The following is a 15,357-nucleotide window of genomic DNA, read 5'->3' as shown; positions in this document are numbered from 1 at the left end:
GTCAGGGCTGCAGTGAATGACCACTTCGGTAGAAGTGTTTTGCTCTCTCGACTTGGAGTCGAGTGATACATTTATTTTTCGCATTCAATTATGTTTGTCTATGGATTTTGTTCCCACCCTTACTTCTGCTTGGGTAATCCCCATTTGTCAGCGCTGCCATGGATATGGCCAGGAAAACGGAAAATGTAATCATACTTACCGTAATTTTCTATTCCTGGTTATACTCCATGGCAGCGCTGGGCTCCCACCCTATGGAGTTTTTAGCTTGTTACTAGACTGGGGAAGTCAGCAGGAGGAGGGGCTTTTATAGAGAGGGTTAGGCCTTGTTTAACCCTTTTGGTTCCTGTCAGCTAGGGGTAATTGGATCTAAACCCATTTGTCAGCGCTGCCATGGAGTATAACCAGGAAAAGAAAATTACGGTAAGTATGATTAAATTTTCCGTTTTATCCACTTCCTGGTCCACTTTGGCACTAATGATGTACTGTGCCCAAGCGTTGCATCCTGGGAAGGTTACATCAGCAGAGCAATGTTGGGAAATCTCAGAGCAATGTTGGGAAATCTCATCTCATCTGTAATCTCATGAGATCTCAGGGAAAGAGCATGTTCCTCCACTGAGAAGATGTGCATGGTCACATATCCTAGTCACATGTGCCAGAGTTCCAGGAAGTAAAGAAAGATAATATTAATCGGCCCTTAGTAAAAATGGCTGTTGTCAGAAGACTGGGGAAGGAAATAAAAATAAGTTATGCAAAAAATAAAAAGCCGGCAGTTATCTAGACGTATGTGTTTGTAGATTGTCATTCATAAACATTTCTAAATGTCTCTTTGTTGTTATTTTAAAGATAGGGGTAAAGTTCCTCTTTAAGTTAGCCAATAAAGGGCATCACTTAAAACTCCAACGTTCAGTGCTGTAAGTGGAAAACCTGTTTTGAATAAATCAAGGACTTCTTGTATGTAAAAAATATCTACAGCATGGGAGCCTTTTTAATCTTCTTAGAAGTTATTGTTTCTTTTGCATATAAGAGTACCTGTGCATAGATGCTGGAGTTTTTTTTTTCTTTCTATTGGCTGTCATAGAATAACACTGTGAGCTGTCAGCCAATAGAAAATAATAGCTCCGGCCAGTAGGGAGAAAGGGATGATGTAATTGCATCTTGCCGCACGCTCTGAAGCCATGCTCCGGTTTCTGAAGGAAAAGTCTTTTTTTCGTACAGAACTTCACAGCTGTTGCCTAGAGATAACTAGAAATACGAGAAGGGACAATAAGGAGCTTGCAACAAATGCTATACAGTTAAAGTGGACCTTTCCCCCTTTTCATTAAAAATTATCTCTGCATACAGCTCTGCATGGTGATACAAATTCATCTTACATTCATGAGTTAAATATTTATTTATTTTACTTACATTTATTGTTTTTCCACTTCCTGGTCCTCTTGGCCAGTAGTGATGTGAAGTGCCCAAGCGTTCCATCCTGGGAGGGAGTCACATCAGAGTATGGCTGGGAAATCTCAAATGTAATCTCACAAGTTCTCAGGGAAAGGCATTTTCTTCCCTTGAGATTGTTTGGTCACATGTTCTAATCACAGTTCCCGGAAGTAAAGGGAGATATATTAATCTGCCAAAGAAAAACAAAGAAAAATATGGTATGCAAAAAATAAAAAGCCTGCAGTCATCTATAAGTATGTGATTGTAGATTGCCATTGCTGAAGGTGCCTTTGTTGTCATTGCAAACATATGGGTAAAGTTCCTCTTCCTTTTTTTGTTGCTTTTTTATGTTAGATTGGTCAGAGCATTACAACAGTTAGTCACGGTATTGTAGGTACATGAGGTCAAAACAAAGTTAGTGTGCCTAATGAGCAACCCAAAAAAAAATGATGGTAATCCTATACACGCTTACAGTTCAATACAATGTATGGTTATGTTAAAATTAAATACATTTTGCTATCAGAACTGGAAATCACGCAAGATTATTTGTGGCTCATGGCCATATCTGGAGATCTGGGTATGTAGGTGGTTAACGTACAATGTCAAAATTGTAGCTTTGCCCATGATGGATCCGTGCCAGTATCCCGATTTTCACAATGTGGTTGGGTTACTGCAGATGTAAGAAACACGTGATTGGTTGCAGCATCTTGGTGCTGTTTATTTGAGTTGTCGTGTATAGACTAGGCTTTCTTAAATACACACTGTAACAATAGGGTAGCCAAAGCCACAGAGTTGCAGAGTCTGCATATTATTTTTATACAGCAGCAGGCCTGTATTGCAGCACTGATACGTCAGACGTATCGGTATGGATGCGTGGTTCTTGGACGTATGACAGTTACACTGGATGAATCGCATAGCAGTTATAGGAAATGCTGAGTGAACAAAGCTTAAGGCAGCTTTATCCAGATGAACTGCTGACTGAGTTTTTGTCAGTCCTACCTATGCCACTCTAGATCCGGGAATGCTTGTGAGTGGCAGGATAAGAGTGGACTCTAATCACTTATTAACCCAGAAAATAAAGAAAGGTGCGCAGATTCATTGCTGCCACCTTGTGAAATATAACGTGAGCTTGATGATCTAAAGGTTGATTCACTTATATGTATGAGTTTATACTAACGGCTTTCGTTATAATACCTAACAATATATCTCACTGGCATGTTCAGTTGGCAAAAATTATATAGGTGGCTAATCTGTATATGTAATGTGTGTGTGTGTGTATGCATGTATATAAATGTGTGTGTACAGATATATATCTATAGATATATAATTGCTTATGATATTGTGAATGTACATAAAATGACATCCATCATTTAGAGCCATGGATGGCATATTATGAACGGTCACAACTAGAAATAATTACTTTGTAAATAAATGGTTGTTCCCTCGTTCATCCCGGTGTGTGCACAAGCGCAGATGGTCAGGTCGGCAAATTCGACTGGGTTGGCATTCTCGACAGAACACCAGCACACAGTGGAATGTCCCGATTTGTACCAGCTGTCAAACAGTGACAGCAAGTGCAGTAAATACTACATTGCTATCACTGTCAGACACCTGATTGCTAAAAGGGATTGGGTATCTGAAAAAGCTTAACTCTTTCATTAATGGATGCATCAGTACTGATTCCCATCGGTTACCGGCATTACAGAAACTCGAATAGCTGATCACGTACAGTGTTGGGCACTTTCTGGCAGGGACGTACAGTGTACGTCTCCCATCACGAAGGGGTTAAAGACTGGATTCAAACATATGCTTTTTACCCCCTAAAGTGCTTTCCATTGAAATACATGGAAGTGCATCAAAATGCATGTCAGTGTGCATTGTTGCACATTTTAAAAGTATGTTGCAGTGCATTCTGTTGCGTGTCAGTGCATGTCATAACACTCATCAGTGCCTGTTTACTTGGGTCATGGTGAGTTTACGTGCAATTTGACATGTTGACACATTGCTTTTTGATGCAATTTCATTCATTTTTAAATAGAAAAACCAAAATGCGAGGTTGCGAATTCAGCCAACGTCGGTTCACCAATGCAGTGTTTCTACACAGATAATGAACAGACTGCACAGTAAAGCCCATGTTGCACATGGTGGATCTTTGTGCCCAAAGGTCTGTGTTGCAGGTCTGTTTCTGTAACTGGCTACAACTCATCAGTAAAAGGATCACTATAGAAGGGGGAGAAACCACTTCTCTGTTTGCATGTCATTGTTCCCTGTGATCTCAAGTGTGTTTGAAGGTATCTGTGGTCAATCGTAAATTCAATATAGAAATACATTATTATTTTTTTTAAATCACTTCTATCCCACTCCTAATAACCATATTGATCTAGAAGTTTGTAAAGTAACCTATTGACGATACCCATACAATGTATTTCCTCAATGCACTGACACAAATTCCGCCAGCCCACAACTGTCACAGAGCCTGCTTTCTGAACTACAACTCAACATCTGAACAATATAGCACCACCATTGCTTGTTGGAAGCAGTGCATGATGGGATATGTAGTCTTGAGAAATGGAGATTGCATCCCATCAAGCAGCAGGGAAAGTGATGCAAAGCACACTGGGAATCCAGGAAGTTGAAAGTGTTAGGCAGACAGAAGGCAGCACTCACTACATAGAAGTATTGTTTCAAGTAAGCTTTGATTGACCGTAACAAACTCTAGTATGCATTCCTATTACAATGCTGATCTTATAACAGGATAGAATATGCTGGGACTTTACAACTCCTTTGACATGACATAATGTGAATTAGACACAGATTTGGAAAGGTCATCTGGAAATGCATCGTGCAAAGATGCAAAAGCAGTAAAGGGGTTAATTTTCCTACATTTATAATGTACATGTAGATGTCCTTTATTAGAATAAACATATATTTCTCTTTTGGAAGAAAGATAAAACATATGTCATTGTTGCTTAGAAACCACAAAATTCTTCTGAAGTTAAACGCCATCTGGTACATTACAGTAATTAAAAATGCAAAATGGCACAATTCCATGTTTGCAAAACTGTATTGTCAAGTTGAATATACTGTACTGTTCTGTGAACTCCACATTTTCATTATATGAGCACATAGTTGTGTGTGAACATTTTCAGACTTGTGCCAATTCCTGTCCTGGCTTTGGGACATTTGTACAAGTCTGTCTCTCTGAGCCAAACCTCATGTCCCCTCCCTGCAGCAGCGGGTTTCCAGACCAACACAGACACTTCGCACAGTTTGTGCCCCATTATTCTAACATTCTGTTATTGATAAAGAAAAATGATCACAGAAGGTACAGCCATAGCCAGAGCTGCATTTCTAGTGTATCGCTTAAAGAGGAACTTAATCGTTTTTCTTAAAAATGACAACAAAGACACTTTTAGAAATATTTAGTAATGACAATCTACAAACAGATACTTCTAGATCATTACAGTTTTTTTTTTTTATTATTCTTTGCATACCGTATTTTTCTTTTCCTCCCCATTCTTCTCACAGTGGCCATTTTTACTAAGGGCAGATGAAGCCATCCTTCTTTACTTCTGGGAACTCTTCATCTGCCTCCCGAAACATGCGATGTGTGCATCATCTGAGGGGGGAAAATGCCTTTGCCCTGAGATCTCACAAGACTTTAGTTTACAGGTGCATCTGTGAGGTCAGGGCTACATCACCAGTGGTGGATTATGGTTTTAGGGCACATCAATAACTTCTTTACCCATTCTGGATTTCTCTAATTGAATATCTGTGCTTATCTGTACAGAGCAGTGAGGAAAAAGCATGACTCGATCTTCTGATTGATTCAGCTGTGTATGTAAACTGAGCTTCAGCTATCAAACTCTGTAAACAGGCTTTCCTCAGCTAAGCAGTTAAAATTAAATGTGCTAAAAGTGAAATATCAATTTGTGGCACAGATTCACTCTAATGCCCGTGACAAACTGCACGCAAAGCGGCGGCACATGGACCTTTACGTGCAGTTGTTGTCTTGTAATTTTTACTCCAGGACGTCAGCTTGCAAGAGCTTGCATTACTGAGCGTGCCAAGATGAAGAATTTATAAACCCGCAAGTCAGGAAGCGAAGTCCATTCACTTGTTAAGTGCAAGCTGATTGGTTGAAGATGCAGTCTTTCATCTGGCCGCGCTGCTCTCACACACTGCATGCGAACATCCTCGTAGCTTTGCTTAGCTCCGCACTGCTTTGCATGCAGTGTGTCACATGCTTTACACACCCCCTGTGTGACCTTGTATACAGCAGCGGGACTCTCATCCAACTTTAGTTACACTTGCTCAGTGGGCTAAAGACCACAGATGAAATCTTGCTCATAGTTATACACGCAGGGATCCCAGTAAATAGCATTTAGAAAACAATGTAACAGCAGGTTCTTCTGTTTGTAGATGTAGAAGGATTGTTTATTCTATGTGAAGGTGTGCTGGTTTTCCTACAGATGTTGGCGCTCTGAGATCTGTTGACTTCCTGTGCAAGAACTACAGTAACGTTTGTTGGCAGTTATAGCTACAATTTGCTTCCCCTTGCACAGCCATCCATGTAGAACCTGTTGAACATAATATAGTTTCACAATGTCACAAAGTTTTTTTTTTCTTCTTCTTGCATTTATGAGAGTGAGAGCAAATGTTACTCGAAACCAGTTTGTGTTTTTTTACGGATCGCTTACAATCTGTAAAAACAAACGTGTGTTTTTGTCATACTATGCACATGCTGTATGTAATGCAGGTCAGATTGCTGGAATAGCAGAGCTGAAAAATATACATCCAGACAAAAGAAAGCTGCAGTGCCATGCCTCCCCTCCTCCCCCACCAGCTTTGCTGCCCAGACATCCCATACATTTTTATATGCTGAATCAGCACACCAACTTCAGTTATTTAATCCATTTAAATCAATGATATGGACTTTTCTGCATTGAAAAGCTTATTTGATTTAGTTTGAAGGAGGACTGGGAGTGACATCATGCCTGTGAACAAATGATGTCATGCTTTGGGCCTCATTTGATGATGAACTCCAAGACGTGCCCCTTGAGAGGTTTAATACAAAATAAGGATTATCATCTCGAAGTCTGAGGGCAACTATGTTCTTTCTGCCAAGAGCACATTGATGAGACTCTGGCGGATTCAAGGAAGAGTTCACGCAGAAGATTAGTGTGTTGGGTTTTTTCATTTGGGGACAAACGGGTTGTTAGAATGCAGCTTTATTTTTGTATTGTAAATGCCCCCCTCTAGTGGTCAGAAATAACATTACACATGTTTTATGGAAATGTAGCTTTCTAGACATATATGTAAATCAGATGAGATGAAAGTGTATGTGTGCTTAAATAAATGTTAACGGACCACAGAACCTTAATACAGGCACCAAGAGGTGCTGCAACCTGGACTACTCAAACATTGACTTCCAATTTCTGAGTGGAGTTCTTGGCTCTGTCTCTTCTGCCTCATGCTCCTTATGATTGGTCAAGAAGGCCATCCATTGCATTGAGTGCTTATTGCAAGGCGCAATGGGAAGGGCCAAGCTCCATGTACTGGGGAAGAAGTTGATATTTGCATAATAGAAAGCCCCAGGTTGCTACTGTTTAATGTAAATAATATGATCAATGTTTATCTATCTATCTATATCTACACTATATTGCCAAAAGTATTGTGACGCCTGCCTTTACACACACATGAACTTTAATGGCATCCCAGTCTTAGTCTGTAGGGTTCAATATTGAGTTGGCCCGCCCTTTGCAGCTATAACAGCTTCAACTCTTCTGGGAAGGCTGTCCACAAGGTTTAGGAGTATGGCTATGGGAATGTTTGACCATTCTTCCAGAAGCGCATATGTGAGGTCAGGTACTGATGTTGGACGCGAAGGCCTGGCTCACAGTCTCCACTCTAATTCATCCCAAAGGTGTTCTATCGGGTTGAGGTCAGGACACTGTGCAGGCCAGTCAACTTCTCCACCCAAAACTCACTCATCCATGTCTTTATGGACCTTGCTTTGTGCACTGGTACACAGTCATGTTGGAACATGAAGGGGCCATCTCCAAACTGTTCCCACAAAGTTGGGAGCATGAAATTGTCCAAAATGTCTTGGTATGCTGATGCCTTAAGAGTTCCCTTCACTGGAACTAAGGGGCCAAGTCCAGCCCCTGAAAAACAACCCAAACTTTACACTTGGCACAATGCAGTCAGGCAAGTACCATTCTCCTGGCAACGCTAAACCCAGACATGTTCATCGGATTACCAGACATAGAAGCGTGATTCGTCACTCCAGAGAACACGTCTCCACTTCTCTAGAGTCCAGAGGCGGCGTGGTTTACGCCACTGCATCCAACGCTTTGCATTGCACTTGGTGATTGTAATGCTTGGATGCAGCTGCTCGGCCATGGAAACTCATTCCATGAAGCTCTCTACGCACTGTTGTGCCAATCTGCAGGCCACATGAAGTTTAAAGTATGTGCTTTCAAAAATATGTATTTTGTTTTTATTTTTTATCAATTTACAAAATGCAAAGTGAGTGAACAGAAGATAAATCTAAATCAAATCAATATTTGGTGTGACTACCCTTTGGCTTAAAACCAGCATCAATTCTTACACTTGCACAAAGTCTTGTTTTGCTGCTTTTGTGCGTGCCTGCTCATTTACATCAACGTGTCACAATCTGCTCGCAAACGTGCGCGACTCGATTTATGCGCATACAACGCGCGGAGAAACGAGCAAAAAAGCTGTTGCCTAGGTGTAGGGTGTAGTACTGAGGCAGGATGCTGTGATAATTTCAGGAAACTGTGAAGCCCCCTGGTAGCCCCTGCCACCAGTCATGATCTGCCTGCATTGTATAAAGAAGCACAGAGACCCAGTGATGATGTCACTGGGTGTAATAAAAGTCTTATTATAAGGTATGTAATAAAAACAGTTTTTTTGGGTTTTATTTTCTAGGCAATTACAACAATGCATTTGCTAGAATTATACATACAAATTTTGCAAAAAGTTTAATGTGCCTGCAGATTACTCAATGGTGCAGGTCTGATAGATCCAAAACAATGTTGCAGCCATGTTAGTAAAGTCACTGGTGATACACTGTTCTCCTTTTGTGTTAAGTCTGCCTGCATCGTGCTAAAGAAGTCATATGAGATTGAGTGTGAGACTAATAGGCGGGTCCAGGCCATGTGGTTTTGAAGATGTTTTACGGGTTTGTGGCAGGAAGGATGAATCTTCATTTGAGGCTTGCAGTGTATATCTGTCTTGTACGATCAGAAAAAAAACTAAGTAAATGTTCATGTGATTCCAAGTACTGGAAGTAAGACTTCTCCACTCTGTTGCTGGGGTTACAGTTGCCATAGACATTAGATGGCTGATCAGCCGGCCCCTGTATGGGATAACCATACACAATTCATCTGGCTGATTTTGCATGGCTATGTATCGTACTTAGTGTGTCTAGCATCAGATATATCCTTTCATAGAAGGTGCATTCTTGCTAAGCCATTTGTAACACTTATAGGTATATAATTACCAGCTTTTTTTTTGTCTGGTGCGATCTTTGTCCAGACATTTTCAAAGGTCATAATCTTCTTTTTGGACTGAGATGCTGGATTAGAGATGACCCAATCATGTAAATTCTGGTGCCCTTGATTCTTGATTGTGTTCATTCATCTTGTGACATGCTCCAATTGTACAATTTTGCCATCTGATCACATGGTGGGGGAAAGGAGACTGAGAAAATGCTTCCTTCTGCCTGCAGCAGACTGATGACATTATCTCAGCCTAGAAAACGTTTATTGACGTGAGCGCCCTCAAGTTCACCCTTCTGCTGTGCCTTGAATATTTATGTGCATGGATCTGCTGTCTGGGGGTGACCAGATCTAGGTCTATTGGAAGCCCTACTTTTTGTGATGGAGTAAGACATTTCTGGGATCACCACTGCTCACTGAAGTGAGAGGAAGAAGTTTAAGTTTTTTGGGCATTTGACATGAGATGGCCCTTAGGTCATGCCCATTGATCATTTTTTTCAGCACTACTTTAAAAAGATGCGGTCACGTCTTAATTTTTAAGTCAGCAGTCACCATTAGAAGACAGTGTATGCTCTTTTCTCTGGCAGGCCATTGTCCTTAACTTTAATCTTTCAGCGCTGGTTGCTTCCTCCAATCCCCTATGCCATTGCTGAGCCCTGCAGTAACAAAGTAGGTCCGAACTAGTGCATATTAGCGGACACATGCATCCTAAACTCTCGGAAATGTTGAATGCTGATCAAGGCTTTCAGAGGCTGCAGTGCTGGAATGTAGTAGAGGTATGACAAATGGACCTCTGGAGAGATTTGTATTACAGGGACCTCCTGTGTAAAACATTACGTCTTGAAAGGGTCTCATTAAGGGAACCTGTGAGGACATAACTATGGTAGCTGCCATTGCAGACTTACTTTCAAAACCTGTGAACTTTGGAGCTGTCATCCTGATCTTGGATTACTGTATATTAAGTCCGTGTCCTGCAAGAAGTATGCCTCCAATGTTTGAACTCTAAAGTCTGCATTGACAGCTCATCTATTTCTATTGTAACAATTTTACTTTGGACATGCCCTGTTAAAGCTACCCCCCAGTATATTTATATATTTATCTTTTATTCTTACCTTTTCTCTATGGTTTATTATGTCCTTTTGGCTGGTCACATGATATGCAGAGTCCTCTACCTTTTCGAATATATTTTCCAATGGACGATCCTTGAGGCGCTGGTGTGATGCTCTGCTGTCGAACAGACCGCGGACATCCCATAATGTTCGGTGTTTGGCGAACGCTCGAACATGCTATGTTCGAGTCGAACATAGGTTCGACTCGAACGCGAAGCTCATCCCTACTCTCCATCATTGTATGTGAGTTTAGGAAGCCTTGGTGATGCCTCCTCTGGGGTTGGGTCTGTGAAACCCAGTGTTAACAGGATGTCCTTGGTGGGTTTAATGACACTGTTCCACATCTAGCGGTAGAAAGGAAATACTACAGGTGACAGTGCCGTAGAGGAGGCGAGTATTGCAGGCAGAGCTGCTTATTTTAAAAAAAATGTTTTTTCTTCTATTGCCTGAAATTGGGCTGTACACTATACCCTATTCTATTTTAGTGAGCCACTAGAAGGACTTCAGTAATGAAGCAGTAGGTATGAGTTTGATATTTCATATCTTCACTGGTGTGATCTGTAAAGCTGGTCAAATTGTCAAAAAAATCAAAGGAGAAGGATGGAAAATTTATCTTTGGACGATCAAAATTCCAAAAGTGGATTTCACTTAAAACTCTCATTTCCAAATTGAATGCTAAAAGCAAATGAAATAATGAACGGCATTCCTCAAGTTTCTGATGACCTTACTGAATGTTCCGATTACTTTTTACAGACTGTTCCTATTAAAATCTGTCTGTGTACGGCCATCTTTAGGTTATACTTTGTTTTGCTTAGTACCATACCAGACAGCATCTGCAATTGTGAATCTGCAGTAGCTACTCGTATACGTATAGGATTTTTGGCTTGTGTATAGCTCTGTATCTGTGTTGGAGGCTGGAGCGCCTTTTGAGTTTTGAGTGTGCCTGTAATTTTTTCCTGTTTATCAGTCCAGCAGCTGGCACATAAAGCATGGCTCGGAGATGACATGGAAGGGAGGTGTGCTTTAATTTTCATTCTGTATTTGAATATAGAGCTTGTTGTTGTTATTACAGTGGCATCAGAGCGGAACACCACACAGATAACTGCTTGCTTCACTTGCATTGCATAGAGGGGATCTGTGTGTGGGTTGTCTTTACTGTGTGAGTTTCTGTGGAAATGGAAGAAAAAACTTGTATTGTTGGCTACACTGGCATTGTGCAGTCCATTATTCTGTAAAACCGCATGTCATTGTTATAATGGGCCCGATGACAACATGGTGCAGTGACACAGCTTGTTTCAGCACGTTCCAGGCACTCTAATAGTGCACCTGCCTTTTCATGACGATTCGGTGTTCTGCCTCATTTGTCAGTAGGGTTTATCCACCGAGTGCTCTTGTGGTCAAGCTTTATTCTTTAGGCATCCACATACACCACCAATTACTACTCTGCAGCAGTCAGGTGTGCCAGGCCAAATTTTAATTAAAATTGAATAAAATGGTACTAAAATACAAAATGAAAGTCGTAATGATTAATTCACAAAGCTCACACTTAAGAAAAAGCATCAGCATTAACCAGGGCCGGAGAACTCCCAGAAGCCAAGTAACCATCGCTCCTTAATATTTTACAGCTGGCATCTAGCTTTTGAAGTTTTGGAACAGGCTCCTAAAACAAATCCTACTGGCTCCTGAATTTCCTATTAATTTGGCCAATTCTGGCATAAGCCATTGGATGTGACCACAGCAGTGCTTTGTATTGGAGTTGGAGGTGATCAAAAATACATAGCCAAGCAAAAGCTGGTAATGACCTGAAGGAAAAACTTCAAAATGCTTCATGCAAGTTTTTTTGTTTTCTAGACAATAGAGACGCTGGTTACTTTTTAACCATTTGGTAGATGCTTTATGTATAACAATGTAAAAGTTGATTATGCTTGCTCTACATAAGTTGTTAAAGGGACATTGATCTAAAATTGATCAGTTTGTTGTGCAAAAGGTACAATCCTTCCAGGAAGGATATTTAAGTAATTGATTCTATTGTTTATAATTTAGAGGTATGGTCGGGATTTGGTGTCTTGGGGACTTGGGTGCTCTTTATTGTATGCAACAGGAGGGGACAGATCAGATGAAGCCCCTATTTCCACTGAGCATTTTGATGAGTGTTTCCGGAATCACAACAATGCTCAGGGTGAATAATCCCATTGTTTTCAATGATGCCCATTCACACATGAGCTCTGTGTTGCTTGTAGCTCAAAAAGTACATTGGCTTTTTACGGGGGGAATCGTGGGTTATGGGCCCGAAAGTCTTCAATGGGAGTGCCTGGGAAAAATATGTGTAATGTGCGTTTTTTTTGTTTTTGTTTGCACAATTTTGCACCTAGTCCTCCTACCAGGTAACCAGATTTTAATTGGCCAATAAAAATGCTTAAAGGGTTATTAAACCCTCAGTTTTTTTGCATATATCTACTGCTAGCAAGCAGTAGATATATGCAAAAACTTGGAAAAAAAAAAACTCCCTTTCAAACAGGTTTACACTTACCTGTGTCTTCGCCGCGCGCTCCCGTCCGAAAATCTGAAAAATCTCGGGCGGCCGCAAATGATTTTGCGGCATGCGCAGTTCAGATTTTCGGCCAGGAGACAAGGAGAGACACAAGGTAAGTCTATGGACAGCGTGCACCTGCACGCAGACACAGTGGGACAGGAAGTGCCAGCAAGGACAGAGGAGTCAGCGCTGGATCGGAGACCCGCAGTAACGCTGGAGGGACAGATGAAAAGGACAGGAAAGAAGAAGATTGGATTAAGAGACATCATTTAAGGTAAGTGCTTACACTAACATTGGGGGAGGGAAAACAATTATACTTTAGGCTGGGTTCACACCTGAGTGATTTTTCTCCGCGTTTTTTCGCACGTTTTTCCGTTCAGTGAAACGCGCGTTTCACTGGCGGTATGATTTTTTTATTTTTTTTCCTTATTTTCTCTCTTTTTAAAAATGTTCTTTTTTTCACTTTAAACTTCCCGCCGGCTCCGCCCCCCTGCGTCGCGGCCGCTCGCAAGGGACGGAACCCGGAAGTCGGTAGCCGCCGGGGCACACCGGGGATCGCGGACAAGGTAAGACCTGTACGCTGCATTCCCGAGTGTGGCTCGGGGGTCACCGCTTTGTTAACACCGATCCACACTCGGGAATACAAATGGAAACGCGTGGAAAAACGCACCAAAGAAGCTCCTGTAGTTCTTTGGGCGTAGGGCGTTTTTCAGCGCGTTCCTGCACGCTGAAATACGCCCAGGTGGGAACCATGCCCATAGGAAAGTATGGGATTTCACTTGCTGGGCGCGTCAATCAGCGCTGTAAAACGCCCAGTTGTGAACTAGGCCTAAATGTCACTTTAATCTTGAAAACAATAAAATGCTTAGTAATCACCTGAAATGCTAACACAAGTGCGATATGGAGTATAATGGATTGGTAAGGGATCATTAAAGGACAATGGTTACTTGTGTGTGCATGCCCCCCCCCCCTATATGCAGCCCACCTGGTCCAATACTTACCTTTTTGTCCTCATTCCAACGCTTTTCAGTGTACAGCCCTGCCAAAAGCTATACAGCTTTTCTTTGGAAAGCATCCACACCAGATCCTATTTATCCTGCCCATGCTCACTTCGGCCCCATTCATTTTTCTGGGAGAGCCATACTTCACTGGACCGCTGGAGGCTGCTAGGAGTATGACTCCACATAAGAATGAATGAGACCACAGCAAGCATGTGCAGGATGAAGAGGACCCATCATTTCTGTCGGTGTGCTTGGGAAGACGCACACTGCTTACTAGCACACACAAGGGTGCCTCCATAGGACCCTGCACCAGAAAGGAGCCACCCTAAAACAGGATATGAGACCTGTGCTCAGCAGACCAGCTGATCCTGCAGGAAACTAAAACTTTTAAACATCAAGGAGCAGCATCCATTGTTAATGATTTAATCAGCATTCAAAATAGCTTCAAAACCTATACTTTAAATGTTAATAATTTATGAGAACTTTCTCCCATAAGTTTAGACGTAGCAATCCAGTGTGACTTGACTAGTCAGCATATCCTGTTTTATATGTGCTCTGCTTTGTTTTGCTAGCAGAAATATGAGGCGGATTGGCTGAGCATGGAAAAGACATTATAAAATGATACTACCCATAAATGTCTGTTCTTTACTTCTTTCCTTTACATGATTAATCATCTCTGTTTGAACACAGTGAAGCCACAAGTGTATAAAATAGATCAAAGTCTGGAGATTACTGATCTGTACTATACTAATCTGTACTCAGAGAAAAGCATATTGTTTTCAGAATTTAAAGTGGAATTCCTTTTACTACTTTTTATGGATTTATTTCATTTTAGTTTTTAATAAAACGAGGAAGGAAGAACCTCTGTTATGGTTTACTGTTACTTGTGTCCCTCTTGGGTCGATTTATTTACCCACTTCCAAACTTTCCCATCCTTAATCTACTAAAAATGTTTTGTTTTGGCTAGAGCCCCACTGTAACATCCCAGCGTAATAATGCCGAGCCCTAAAGTTTGCAGTCTAATTAATAACATATAAATTGATCAGCATAAGGGGCTGGTTCAAGAAGATCTCTGGGCAAATCAAATCTTAACCCTTGCAGTGGGGCTACCCCCGCACTGCAAGTATTAAACGAGAACTATGGGGTAAGTGGTTTTCCCCCATAGTTCTCTTTGGGGTCACGGGAGGACATATACTAGCGTCCTCCGGTGATCCAAAGCTCAATATATAGCAGGCTAATGACTGCGATATACTGGGGGTGCCGCAGCCAGGAAGGATCCCGACAATACTGTCAAGATCCACCCAGCTGCATGAGTGACAGCTGGCTCTGCCTATCTAGTGGCAGAGCCAGCTGTGCCCGCCGCCTCCCCTATTCGTTCCTCCATCAGTGCTGGAGTATCAGAGATTGGAGAGGGGAATCCCTGCACGGAGCGGTGACTGACAGTCACCGCTCTCTGCAGGGAGATGATCAGAAAGTGAGTGAGCGACGGTTTGTTCGCTCACTTCCCGATCAATAGAGCCGACCTGTGACAGGCTCTAACTATGAGGATGAGTGGAAATCACTCACCTTAAGTGACAGTTTTGGTCTAGGGGCAGAAAAATGACAGGGAACTGCGATCCCGGCTGGATCCTAGACCGGTCTCTTCAGCCTGTCTTCCTCTCCGCTCCTCTGTTCTAAGGTCCAGTGAACCATCATGTCTTACTGTAAGGACTGGAAGTGCTTGAGCAAAAATGTAAAGAAATAATTTGCTGGGCAATATATAT

General features: G+C 41.7%; 1 protein-coding gene across 4 annotated transcripts in view; it reads left to right on the top strand.

Annotated features, from left to right (window-relative positions):
* Window positions 1-15,357, top strand: part of IQGAP2 (IQ motif containing GTPase activating protein 2) — a 236,998-nt gene that overhangs the window by 87,725 nt on the left and 133,916 nt on the right. The window contains exon 2 of one of the 4 annotated variants that reach the window (XM_018566628.1): window positions 2,507-2,510. The exons of the other annotated variants lie outside the window; for them this stretch is intronic. Coding sequence (XP_018422130.1) covers window positions 2,507-2,510 — 4 coding nt within the window. The remainder of the gene's footprint in view (window positions 1-2,506; window positions 2,511-15,357) is intronic. 4 annotated transcript variants of the gene reach the window in all.

Source organism: Nanorana parkeri, unplaced genomic scaffold, assembly GCF_000935625.1.
Source record: "Nanorana parkeri isolate BGI_ZX_2015 unplaced genomic scaffold, ASM93562v1 scaffold964, whole genome shotgun sequence".
Classification (NCBI taxonomy): Eukaryota; Metazoa; Chordata; class Amphibia; order Anura; family Dicroglossidae; genus Nanorana; species Nanorana parkeri.
This window is presented reverse-complemented; position numbering and strand designations above follow the sequence as displayed.